This window comes from Engystomops pustulosus, chromosome 6 (assembly GCF_040894005.1).
Source record: "Engystomops pustulosus chromosome 6, aEngPut4.maternal, whole genome shotgun sequence".
Classification (NCBI taxonomy): Eukaryota; Metazoa; Chordata; class Amphibia; order Anura; family Leptodactylidae; genus Engystomops; species Engystomops pustulosus.
Genome location: NC_092416.1, coordinates 124202950 through 124215395, shown reverse-complemented (window position 1 = coordinate 124215395; position 12446 = coordinate 124202950). Strand labels below are relative to the sequence as shown.

At 45.4% G+C, this 12446-nt stretch overlaps 1 protein-coding gene across 3 annotated transcripts in view; it reads left to right on the top strand.

Annotated features, from left to right (window-relative positions):
- The window catches only part of LKAAEAR1 (LKAAEAR motif containing 1), a 40926-nt gene extending 29452 nt beyond the window's left edge, over positions 1–11474 (top strand). For all 3 annotated transcript variants that reach the window (XM_072110886.1, XM_072110885.1, XM_072110884.1), the window contains 3 exons: positions 5909–6260; positions 8810–8932; positions 11281–11474. In XM_072110886.1, the coding sequence (XP_071966987.1) occupies positions 5952–6260; positions 8810–8932; positions 11281–11343 (495 nt within the window). In that variant the 5' untranslated portion in view covers positions 5909–5951 and the 3' untranslated portion in view covers positions 11344–11474. The remainder of the gene's footprint in view (positions 1–5908; positions 6261–8809; positions 8933–11280) is intronic.
- The last annotated feature ends 972 nt before the right edge of the window (positions 11475–12446 follow it).

The window sequence follows — 12446 nt, the reverse complement described above, 5'->3', positions numbered from 1 at the left end:
AGACCCAAAAAAATTTGGCTGGGGTTACAAATATATGATATACAGTCCCGACTTACATACAAATTCAACTTAAGAACAAACCTACAGAACCTATCTTGTACATAACCCAGGGATTGCCTGTAGTTCCTTAATTGCTTAAAAGGGTTTGCAGTTTCAGTAAATTATTGATAAAGCTTGTGTAATGAAAAATTATACCATTTTCCAATATTCTTTCTCTATCAATTCCTTATGCTGTCTAGATCTCTGCTTTCTGTCATGCTATAGGAAGCTTCATTGTCCACGGTCATGTGATGTCACATAGGTGCACGGCTTGTTATATCACAGGGAGTAATTGCAACGTCCTCCCACCGGGGCCTAATCTTAGGAGTGAGAGCAGGATTTCCCTGATACCTGAGTGGCTGCCTTGTTGCGCAGCCTAGTGCTAATTGTGTGACAGGTAGCTTTGTTCAGGTGAACAAGCCTTTTTCACACTGGGTAGGGCAAGCGAGAGGATGCAAGAAGAGGTGGAGGCTGCAATGTAGTGGAAGGTTTACCTTGGGGTGCTACCAGTGTATGTGTAGTGAAGGAATCCACGGGCAGATGTTAAAGGGGAGGCATGTGATGCTAGTGACAGCCAAGGATTGCAAGGTTGATAAACATATAACTCACAGTCTCTTAATTCAGCATACTTCCAACAGACCAGTGGAAAACAGGTAGAAGGCCCTTTCAGTCAGGTCCACGAGATAGCTCTTAGTTGGTTTGCAGTCTGAGTGTAGCTCATAGCCCTGGTCCTGTAGCTTGGGGCTGGAGAATAGCTTAGGCGGCTTGGGCAGCATTTATTGGAGGTTCTGTGGAGAGCTGCTGGTCTGCTGGAGGGATAGCCCTCTGAGGGGAGACAGCAACTGCAGGCTGCTTATATCTGCAGACCTCCTCATATAGAAAGAATCCAGAACAGACTGATGGAATGCTCTAGAACTCCAGCCAGAGAGAGTATTTATAAAGTTCTACTCTGGGGGTATTCCACGCTTCCAACCAATGGCTGAACTTGCTGCAGAGAAGGATATACATAATGTTACATTTAATTGTAAACAGTGTAAACATTAACACTACTTTCACAGACAGAAGGTAATTCAACTGCAATACCATAAGTAACCATTAGATGGTGGCATAGACTTAGAAATGAATCCCTTGACAATAGCTAGATTACCCTGAAATTACCCTGAAATGAATTACCCTGAAATGAATATAGTGGGCCATTATGTATCAGCCGATATATCAGACTGTCCTCCAGCCTCCTGTTCTCCAGCCTCCTCCTGTGGCCCCCTTTAGCCTCCTGTTCTCTAGCCTCCTCCTGTAGCCTTCTCCTGTGGCCTCCTTCCATTCAGCCTCCCCCTGTGGCATCCCTCATGAAAAGGAAAAAAACAAAGAAAACAACCGAAGAGGACGGCGCCTCGTGTGATAACGTTTTTGAACGGTTTCTTTTAGGTGAGTGATAGAGGGTGCTCACCTGGTAGCCACTTGGCTAGTAGCATATATAGGTGTAGGGAACTAGGTTACCCTTGTTGGTGGATCCTTCTCAGGTTACCTCAGCAGCTTCCCAAACGCTCCAAGACCGGTATCCGTTGGAACCGTAAGTACAAGAGTATGGGTAGAGGAAAAGGTTGGCGCTACGGATGGGTGCGCTTGTAACCCAGAGAGTTTTTACCACAACACAAATTGTGTTGTAGCCTCCTGTCCTCCAGCCCCCTCCTGAGGCCACCTGTCCTCCAACCTCCTCTTGTGCCCTCCTGTCCTCCAGCCTCCTTATGTGCCCTCCTGTCCTCCAGCCTCCTCCTGTAGCCTCCTGTCCTCCAGCCTCCTCCTGTGACCCTCTGTCCCCAAGCCTCCTCCTGTAGCCTCCTGTTCATCAGCCTCCTCCTATAGCCCCCCTGTAGCCTCCTGTGGCCCCCTTTAGCCTCCTCCTGTAGCCTCCTGTTCTCCAGCCTCCTCCTTTAGCCTTCTGTCTTCCAGCCTCCTCCTGTAGTCCCCTGTACTCCAGCCGCCTCCTGTCCTCCAGCCTCCTCCTGTGGCCTCCTGTCCTCCAGCCTCCTCCTCCTATAGCCCCCTGTTCTCCAGCCTCCTCCTGTGGCCTCCTGTTCTACAACCTCCTCGAGTTGCCTCCTATTCTCCAGCCTCCTCCTGTAGCCTCCTGTGGCCCCCTTTAGCCTCCTCCAATAGCCTCTTTTCCTGCAGCCTCCTGTCCTCCAGCCTCCTTCTGTAGCCTCCTCCTGTAGCCTCCCCTTTCCTCTAAACTTCTCCTGTAGCCTCTTGTCCTCCAGCCTCCTCCTGCAACCTCCTGTCCTCCAGCCTCTTCCTGTAGCTTTCTGTCCTCCAGCCTCCTCTTCTTGCCTCCTATCCTCCAGCCACTTATATTGTAGCTTCCCTCCTCTGAATATTGTGGCCCCTGTCCTTCATCTTTACTTTTTGTGGCCTATCTCCCCTCCTGGTTATTAAACAAAAAAAACATACCTTGCCTTTCCATCGTTCCCCTGCTGTCCTGCTTCCTCCTCTTCCTGGGGCTTCGAGATGACGATGAGGAGGGGGCAGGGCCATCCGTCTGTAGCTCCTACCCTTGGTGGCCCCTCTCCCTTCCCCTCATCTCTGAGCCCCGGGGAGAGGAGGAACCAGGACTCCAGGGAACATGGCTAAAGGCGAGTAAGCAACTGCGATCTTTATGCTGCTGACACTATGGGGCACATTTACTTACCCGGTCCAGTCGCGATCCAGCGGCGAGTTCTCCGACGAGGATTCGGGCCTGCCGGGATTCACTAAGGTCCGTGCGCCCGATATCCACCAGGTGTCGATGCTGCACCGAGGTCTGCCGGAGTTCACCTTCTTCGTCCTGGTGCATGTAAGTGCTGATCTTGCGACACAAATTCTTTTTAAATGCCGTGGTTTTTCCGAATGCGTTGGGTTGTCCGACGGCCACGCCCCCCCCCATTTGTGTTGCGTGAAAGCTGGCGCCGATGCGCCAAAATCCGATAGCGTGCGCCAAAATCCTGGGCCAAAACCGACAAAAGTGCGCAATTCGGACCCTTAGTAAATTCGGACCCTTAGTAAATAAGCCCCTATATCTACATATAGCATATGTTAATACATATAATAGCCCATTTACACTAATAAGTAGGCCTCACACTCATGACTCACACTATACACATGAATACATACAGGATACATATTATAGACATGAACACATGTAGCATACCCAATACATACATCAACACATGTAGTACAGCATGCAATATGCTTACAGTTTGCATAATATAAACATAACAAAAATCCATACCTCCCAACTATTGGGTGAGAGAAAGGGGGACAAATAGTTCCTTGCCTTTTTTTCTAACCACACCCATTGCCCCACCTCCAAACATAGTATACCGGCAACATATAAAACTTTTTTATACTACCTTTACATTTGGGTTTTTCACTTTCATTTATCTCCCCAAACTTATAAATAATACTATCAGTTATCTTACACCCATGCCTCCTTAAATGGTGCTGCGCCTGTCCTCCATCCTCCCTCCTATTGTGGCCTCCTGTCCTCCTCCATCCCGCTCATATTGGACTCCTCTGTCCACCATTTCCCTCATAGTGTAGCCTCCTGTCCCCCATCCTTCTCTTCCTGTGGCCTCCTGTCCTCCATCCTCCTTCATATTGTGTTCTCCTGTCTTCCAGCATCCTCCTGTCTACCTGCCTTCTCATGTAGCCCCCTGTCCCCCAGGCTCCTCCTGTCCTCCAGTCTCCCCCAGTGTGGCCTCCTGTCCTGTAGCCTTCCCCAATGTGGACTCTTGTCCTGTAGCCTCCCCCAGTCTGGACTCCTGTCCTGTATCCTCCCCCAGTGTGGACTCCTGTCCTGCAGCCTCACCCTATGTGGCCTCCAGTCCTGCAGTCTCCCCAGTGTGGCCTCCAGTCCTGCAGCCTCCCCCCATGTGGCCTCCAGTCCTGCAGCCTCCCCCAATGTGGCCTCCAGTCCTGCAGCCTCCCCCAATGTGGCCTCCAGTCCTGCAGCCTCCCCCAATGTGGCCTCCAGTCCTGCAGCCTCTACAGCCTCCCCCAATGTGGCCTCTATTCCAGCAGCCTCCCCATTGTGGCCTCAAGTCCTGTAGATCTTTTACTAAAATTGAAAGTAGAAAACATAACAATATGTAACATAATATAACATATAATAACTCATCTGTTGGTCCAGCCCCATTCACAGTTAGCAAAAACACCTAGAAATAACAATAACTTAATACACACCAAAATAAACACTAAATAGCCCGACCCCCAGCCAACCAAAAAAAAAAAAAGACAAGCCACACCCACAAAGAAACCAATTAACATAAACACACCCCACACAGATATCATCATGATATATATATATATATATATATATATATATATATATATATATATATATACTAACAAACACAGAATACACTATAGACTAAACTGAATCCCACGCCCACTCCCGCCCCTTCCCCTCAGACACTGGTCTAATGTCAAGGTCAGTTCATAAATAAAAAAAATAATCCCACCACCATCACTCCCTCCAAACCTAACTGTATGTCCCAAACCCCACTATATTCAATATATACACTATTTACAACATAACAAAGAAAATATCGTACAAAACAAAACTAAAAACAAAACAAAAATCTACTGTGTCAGCATCAGCGCAACCCCAGGAGGGGAGATGACAGACTAAGGGACACTAAAGGAGGACCCCCTCCAAAGGAGAGAAGCCTCTGGGTAGCGGTCAACCTTCGACATCACCCATTGCACCTCCCCTCCCAAGGACACGAAAACGGCGACATCATCAGCATACGCTACCACGGTCCATCCTGACTCCTACCAGCGTGCCATGATCAACCCTCCTAAGGAATGGGTCGATTGCGAACAAGTACAGTACTGGGCTCAGAGGATAACCCTGGCGAACACCAGACCCAACCTCAAAAGAATGGCCAATCCAACCATTTACAAGCAGGAAACTCTCTGCCACTACATACAAAACTTTCAGCCAATCAACAAACTCCCCCGGCAGGCCATACCTCAGAAGGATAGACCAGAGGTACTCGTGGTTAACCTGATCAAACACTTTTGCCTGATCCAAGGACCCCAGTGTGGCCTCTGCTCCTGCAGTCTCTCCCAATGTGCCCTCCAGTCCTGCAGCCTCCCCTAATGTGGCCTCCAGTCCTGCAACCTCCCCCGGTGTGGCCTCCTGACCTGCAGTCTCCCCCAATGTGGCCTCCTGACCTGCAGTCTCCCCCGGTGTGGCCTCCTGACCTGCAGTCTCCCCCAATGTGGCCTCCAGTCCTACAGACACCCCCAGTGTGGCCTCCAGTCCTGCAGCCTCCTTTACCTGTGGCCCCCTGTCCCCTGTTCCAGGTTATTAAACAAAAAACCCTGCTCCATACCTTCCCTCGATAATTTATAGTATCTACAGAACCCACAATTTATTATATATACCAGGCCCCCTGAATTATAGCACCCTGCTAATTTATATACACACCCGATTTATATACAGTTCCCCAAATTTATTTATAACAGCGCCCATATACATACACCCAAATTAAATGTGTCCTGCAGAGTGGTACACATAGGCGCACTGTGCTGCACCACTCTGTCTATTAATTATGTTGGTGCCTTAGAGGCACCAATGTAATAGATTTTCAGGTAATACAGACTTGCAGGGTTTGGCGAGTTTGTACTACCGGTGGTGATCTGCCACCCCCATTCATCCCACCTTAAGGCAGATGTGGCCCAGATCATGATCTATTAGATGCTGTATTACACAGAAGCAAGGCTCATCAAGGGCAAGGCTCAGCAAGGCTCAATAATATGGTGCTGCAAAATGAACACAGAGAGCCATAACTCAAATATTAATACCCCATGTTGTGTTCATTTTTAGGTAGGTTTCACTAATGATATTGAAGAAAACTTGATGTGTCATAATGGCTTCAGGAAAAAGCAAACCTGGTTTTCAAGGAAAGAAAATAATTAGTCATGGAGACATCAAGAAAATGGATCCCCTGCAAAGAGCAAGACACATGGCTTATGAACAACCCAGCAAACCCATAGCTACATCCTTGCTCATGACTCAGAACCGATTGAGGGAACATGCTCTGAAGTCTGTCCAAGAACCAAAAAAGCAGATGCCTGATCCAGAACAAGAGAAACAAATGAAGGTGGTAGGACAACTGAAGGCTGCAGAAGCTCACAACCGTTTACGTCTGATGAGACTACGCTTTCAGTTTATGAGGGTAAAATTCACGTACACAAATTATGTGTCCACAATGTTCTTATTATCTCCCCACATCTTTCTACAATGAATGTGTCTATAGGGGCCCCCAGAACTTTAAATTGGACTTTTTTGCCACCCATGATGGAGGGAATGGTGGCATCCATGCTAGACATCTAGTGCAGTCTCAGCAGAGATGCAGACAGGAGAGGACAGGTCAAGTGAGGGCTGTTTCCCTCCATTTGCATAAACACACAGCAACAAGCTGATTGTGGAGAATGTGGTAGCTTTTTATCTTTTTCCCCTACACATGGTCTAATGCTTTCAGCTAAAAGAACCGCAATTATATTTCAGCTCTCAGATCTATAAATATAGTTTTTAAGTGTTGTCGGTGGAAATGGCTTTTCACCCATCAGCCAATATTCTGGATATACAGATTTCTATTTTATTGTCAATGGAGATTGTAGGAACCTGTGTAGGGCTCTGGCAAATATTTGTATGCACCGCCAGTGTAGACTGCAAGTACCTATTAAAAAAGGACTGGCAGGAACTGAGGAACCTTAGGCCCCATGCACACGACCCTCAAGGGGACGTTTATATTCTATTCTTTAGCATTGCCAAGTTTATTTGATTCTTTTTGGCACCCTTCATGTTTGGAGCATTGGCTGATTAAAATAACTGATTAAATAAACAAACTTTGGCAAGTTACTTAGCCAAACTAGAAATAGTTCTGTTTTCTTCATCCCTATAACAGCTGTCCATTTTAAGAAGGGAGAATACGCCCAAAATGGTCTTCAATGCAAAATTTTATTCCTTTTAATCATAAGATTTCTTCCAGCTAATTGTTAAGGCCTGCAGCAATCTCTAGCAAAGGGTGACATTGTTTGAACCGTATCTCCTAAAACATCTGGAATGTGTTCTAAATTTCCTCCCGACATCCCCACTGCAGTTATTTTTAGAAATCCAAATTAAGAAAGCCTGCCTCCCTGTTTTATCCTCATCCATCCCATGTCACATGCACCAGAAATACCTCTCACTGAGAGGAGGTCAAGAATGTGTCAGGAGTTGTGTGTAGCCCAGACTAGATCTGGAAGAATGCTCACAGGGCCTGCGGCATGGGTGTGATGATTCCAAACAATAGTTCTAGAGGTCTAAACTGCCCAATCTATATAAAAGAGGGGACTAGTAAAAATGGCAGACTCCCTCATTCCTTATGTGTGTTGAATTACTGTTGAGACCAGAATGTATAGGATAAAGAAGCCTGAGAATGTAAATTCCATTTTCTTAATATGGGTTTTAAGTATTGTATTGGTGCATCTGGCAGTTTTATTTTTGTAAATTGTTATTGGTGTCCAGGTACTGGTTCTCCCTATAATTGTTCAATAACCTCCACTTTCTGTCCGGCTGATGGCGGGGAAGTCCACTCAAATGCGCCACCCTTCAGGTGGCACAGGGCCCACTACCTTAGCAGCCATAAGCCAGGCCTAGCTATGACAGGGTCAGTAGGTCATAACAGTCTTGACAAATAGAATACATGCTCGTTTGATAATTCAGTGTGAAAATTAGTCTAGTAATTACGAGACTCTCTTTCCCGTGGCTTAGTAACAATTCAGATATAACGTAGACCACATATCGATTCATTATACTTCTTTATATATATATGTATATACATGTAACAGACATAAGGCATCAAAACATTATATATGAATTGTTACTCAGTAGGTCATAACCTCTGAGAATAATGCGCAGCTGACATGCTCAAATCAAGAAATGCCTGTGCAATGCAGCAAAATTCAGATTCATCGTAGTTAGTGGCAGGTTGAGGTGCAGGCAGGCAGTGTTCTAAGGTAGTTTAGAGTAAGACCACAGTTTAGGAGGGGCAAGCAGAGATTTTTAGTTGGGTCTGTCCAGGGTTGTTACGGGAGAATAGTAAGTCAGGGATAAGGGATAATAAGTTACAGAGACAAATTGAAAAATTAAAAGGAACCTGTCACCACACTAACCCCCCAAGCCCACCAACCATACCTTCCTCTTTAATATGTACATCCTCTTGAGGTTTGTTTAGCACATTTCTAGGTGCAGCATGAATGAAAAAAAAATCTTTTATTCTTTTGTATGATGCAGTCAGATAGTCAGGTAACCACGCCTCCTGCTGTCAGGCAACTCCGCCTCCTGCAGTCAGCTTGCTCTGCCAATTTCATGCATCTGGTGTCCCAGCCCTGCCTTCTAATTGTGGATAGGTGGAGTATGATGGCACAATTAGGAGGCAGGCCTGGGATACCAGACGCTTGGATTGGGAAGAGCAGATTAACTGAGGAAGGCAGAGTTGCCTGACAGCATCTTACGAAAAAAGAATAAAAGATGCTTTATCATTCATGCTGCTACCTAGAAATATATTAAAAAGATCTCTGGGGACGTACATATTACAGAAGAAAGTACTGTTTGTGGGCTTAGGGGGTTGGTGTGGTGACAAGTTCCCTTTAAAGTAATGTTGTTGAAATACTGTTTAGACATGTCCACGAACTTCAAAGCAATGTATAATGTTAGTAACAATCTAACACTTTCTTACAGGCTCAGGAAATAAAATATCTGATATCTTGTCAACCCACTGCCCGTGAAGCAATCCGTCTAGAAGTTTTCCTGCCACCCAAGTCACATGCAGTAAAGTCCCATGACTCTTTACGCCCACTACAGGTAAGCCTGGAAAAGGAATCTACAATCAAAATCAAGCATGATAAACCAGGGACACTTAGGTAGACCCAGGCACCGTGATTTTGGTAATCTTATAATACTTGTTACCCATGGCTTACATCTAAAACACCCCACAGCCTTTCTGGCTCATTAGCTTAATTTTAAAAGTTGATTTTAGAAGAAAGGATACCATGTATAACAAATATCAGAAGATTATCACAGTCACAGTACATTAATCTATGATTAAGTGACCCTGGTGTATCCTGTTTGATTATGATGGTAGATTTTCTTTAAAGTAACACTTCATTAAAAAGTTCACATTGAAGCTGTTATTGGAATGAATAGGATGAGACTATTTGGTCAGCTTGATGTGACAATGTTATACAGACTATATTACAGTCTGATAGAAAATCTCCATGCAGGGAATATGTTTCTTTGTTTTATTTTGCTTACTTTACATAGGGTGGTAGATGGCTCACATGTTTTAATGAACGGCAGGTTTATGCAATTTTCAAAGCTGCCATATGTGTTAATTTGAACTTGTCACCATGTTTTTCACAAATACAGCTATTGACAAGTAGCCTTAGAACTCTAATAACACCCTTCTTTTAGTTAAAATGTGCCCCCTCACATCCCCATAATATCAACTTTATGTTATCCTACTGGCATCAGATGGGGCATGTCCTGCTCAGCTGGCCCCTCCCATCTAATCCGCCCCATGCCTTCTTCTTCATGTCAAGGTACTTTGCCCAGTGACATCTACCTAATGTAAGTATCTGATCACATGAAATCACAGCATACCTCCATGGACTTCTACTCCTCCCTATTCTGCATGGAGGCATGCTGTGATTTCATGTGATCAGATACATAAATGAGGCAGATGTTAATGTTTCTGGGCAAAGCAAATGTTGCTGGAAAAAGGACCTTAAATTACATTCATTTGGTCACAAGACTTGAAGAACTCAATGATGCAACGGAACTCTCTCTCATTTAATGCACAGGGGCAGATTTACTTACCCGGTCCCTTTGCGATCCAGCGGCGCTTTCTCTGCGGTGGATTCTGGTCCGGCCGGGATTCACTAAGGTAGTTCTTCCGACGTTCACCAGGTGTCGCTTCTGCGCTGAAGTCCGCCGCGGCCTGCCAGAATGCACGAAAATCGTCGCAAAATGGAAATATTCGGGTAACACGTTGGGAAAACGCGAATCAGGCCCTTACTTCACCGTCCTATTCCTGGGTGAAGGTAAGCGCGAGTCCAGCGACACTTTTTTTTTTAAATGCGGCATTTTTTCTGAATCCGTCGGGTTTTCGTTCGGCCAGGCCCCCGATTTCTGTCGTGTGCATGCCGGCACCGATGCGACACAATCCGATTGCGTGCGCCAAAATCCCGGGGCAATTCAGGGAAAATCGGCGCAAATCGGAAATATTCGGGTAACACGTCGGGAAACCGCATATCGGGCCCTTAGTAAATGACTCCCAAAGTGTACAAACTTTGACACAGCTTTTTCTACTTCCAATAATAAGTAAATAGCTGTTTATGTTGCTAGTTGAATTGCTGGCGGGTCCCTCAGTATTAGTTCCATACAGCTGCATGTCCTAACAGTGAGACCTATCAGGGAAGATCAATGCAAGTAAAATTGAATATGCAGAACTCCATTAATATTATTGGACTCACATCAGGTGAGTTGCATACAAGTTCACAAACTGATTTCTTAACAATTGGAAAGAAACCATATAAGGATAAGGGCAATAATTGTAATCATTGTTTCATTAAAAATTTATTTTGTGGGATTTAATTGAAAGGGCAGGTTCCCTTGAAATATTTTGGTGGATCCTTAAGATTTCTCCAGGTAATCTTAACCTGCATGGGAGTTAGAGATTTTACTACTGACCCCCTTTCCCTTTTATAAATGGTTTATATTTGTAATATTTGCAGGTCTGAGTACATAACTGCTACCAAATTAACTATTCCTAAAATCTGCCACTGTGAAGACATATCATTATGATTTTCTAGCTTCGGGTACTGCGGCTAAAATCCAAATAGATGACACTGGATGGAATTACTCCGTCATTTTGAATGGACATTGTAGGGTCTATTTATAGCAGGTGGTCTTAGCTCTGCTAAACAAGGGAATCTAAGCGCTCTGTATATTAAGATAACTTCAGCACTCTGTTCATTACGATGAGATTATCAATCTATATTCGGAGGGAGAATGATCTGTTTATGAGAGGATGGCAAGTGCTCTGAGGTAAAGGGGGGTAGAAGGTCCTGTGATAGGGAGCAGTCAGATGAGAAGAGAGTATGATCCACATATGAGATGAACACTGAGTATTGTCTTGTGTCCTTTTACAGAGAGAACGAGTTGAACAACTCCTGGAGGATGATCGAGGATTGGCGACTAACCGAATTTCCTAGGTGATCTGGTCGGAACTGACCCTTGTCATACAGAACACAAGCAATGTTACCCAAACAATCTCCTCTGTAGTCTGTAACCCTTATACTGATGCTGACTGATTCTGCTCCTTATTAAAGTCTGCATGTACTGATGTTCTCATTTTGTGTGTAGTTCTTACCCTGGCAGATAAGGAACGCCATTTTTACGTAAAAGGTGTTTCTATTATAGTTTTACTGTTACCTATAGGCCTTGTGTAACTCTGGGCTTGAGCGCCACCTACTGCTTCTCTTTCTAATGACAGCCCCTTTGTAGCTCCCTCCTTCACTGACTGCCCTTTACTTCCTCTAGACAGGTATATGTAGAGAAAGACATTATCCACATAGATAGCTGCCTACAGGAAAACACATAATCAATGTCAACAATGTAGGTACAGAGAATATATATCTTGATATACGGAGTGTCTGACATCTGAATATAAGACTATGCTGATCTGATGGCCAACAATTGATAGAAATAGTCGAAATCTAAATGTCCAGCTAATGACTTCACAGAAAGCAGATTTCTTATGATTACTTAGGCTGGGTTTACATCATGTTTTTTGTATACACTAAGTGTATATGTTGGGAAAGCACCGGACGTATACGCTTAGTATATACATTGACACATAGGGGCAGATTTACTTACCCGGCCCATTCGCGATCCAGCGGCGCGTTCTCTGCACAGGATTCGGGTCCGGCCGGGATCTATGAAGGTAGTTCCTCCGCCGTCCACCAGGTGGCGCCGCTGCGCTGAAAATCATCTCAACGCGCCGGAATGCACCACCTCGGACCAGGTGAAGGTAAGCGCTTCCCAAGCGACACTTTTTCGGTTTTTAAATGCGGCGGTTTTTCCGAATACGTCGGGTTTTCGTTCGGCCACGCCCCCCGATTTCCGTCGCGCGCAAGCCGGCGCCGATGCGCCACAATCCGATCGCGTGCGCCACAATCCCGGGGCAATTCAGGTACAATCGGCGCAAATCGGAAATATTCGGGTAACACGTCGGGAAAACGCGATTTGGGCCCTTAGTAAATGACCCCCATAGTGGCAGATGGAGGCATAGTTGTAGCCTCTTTCTGGCCCCTAT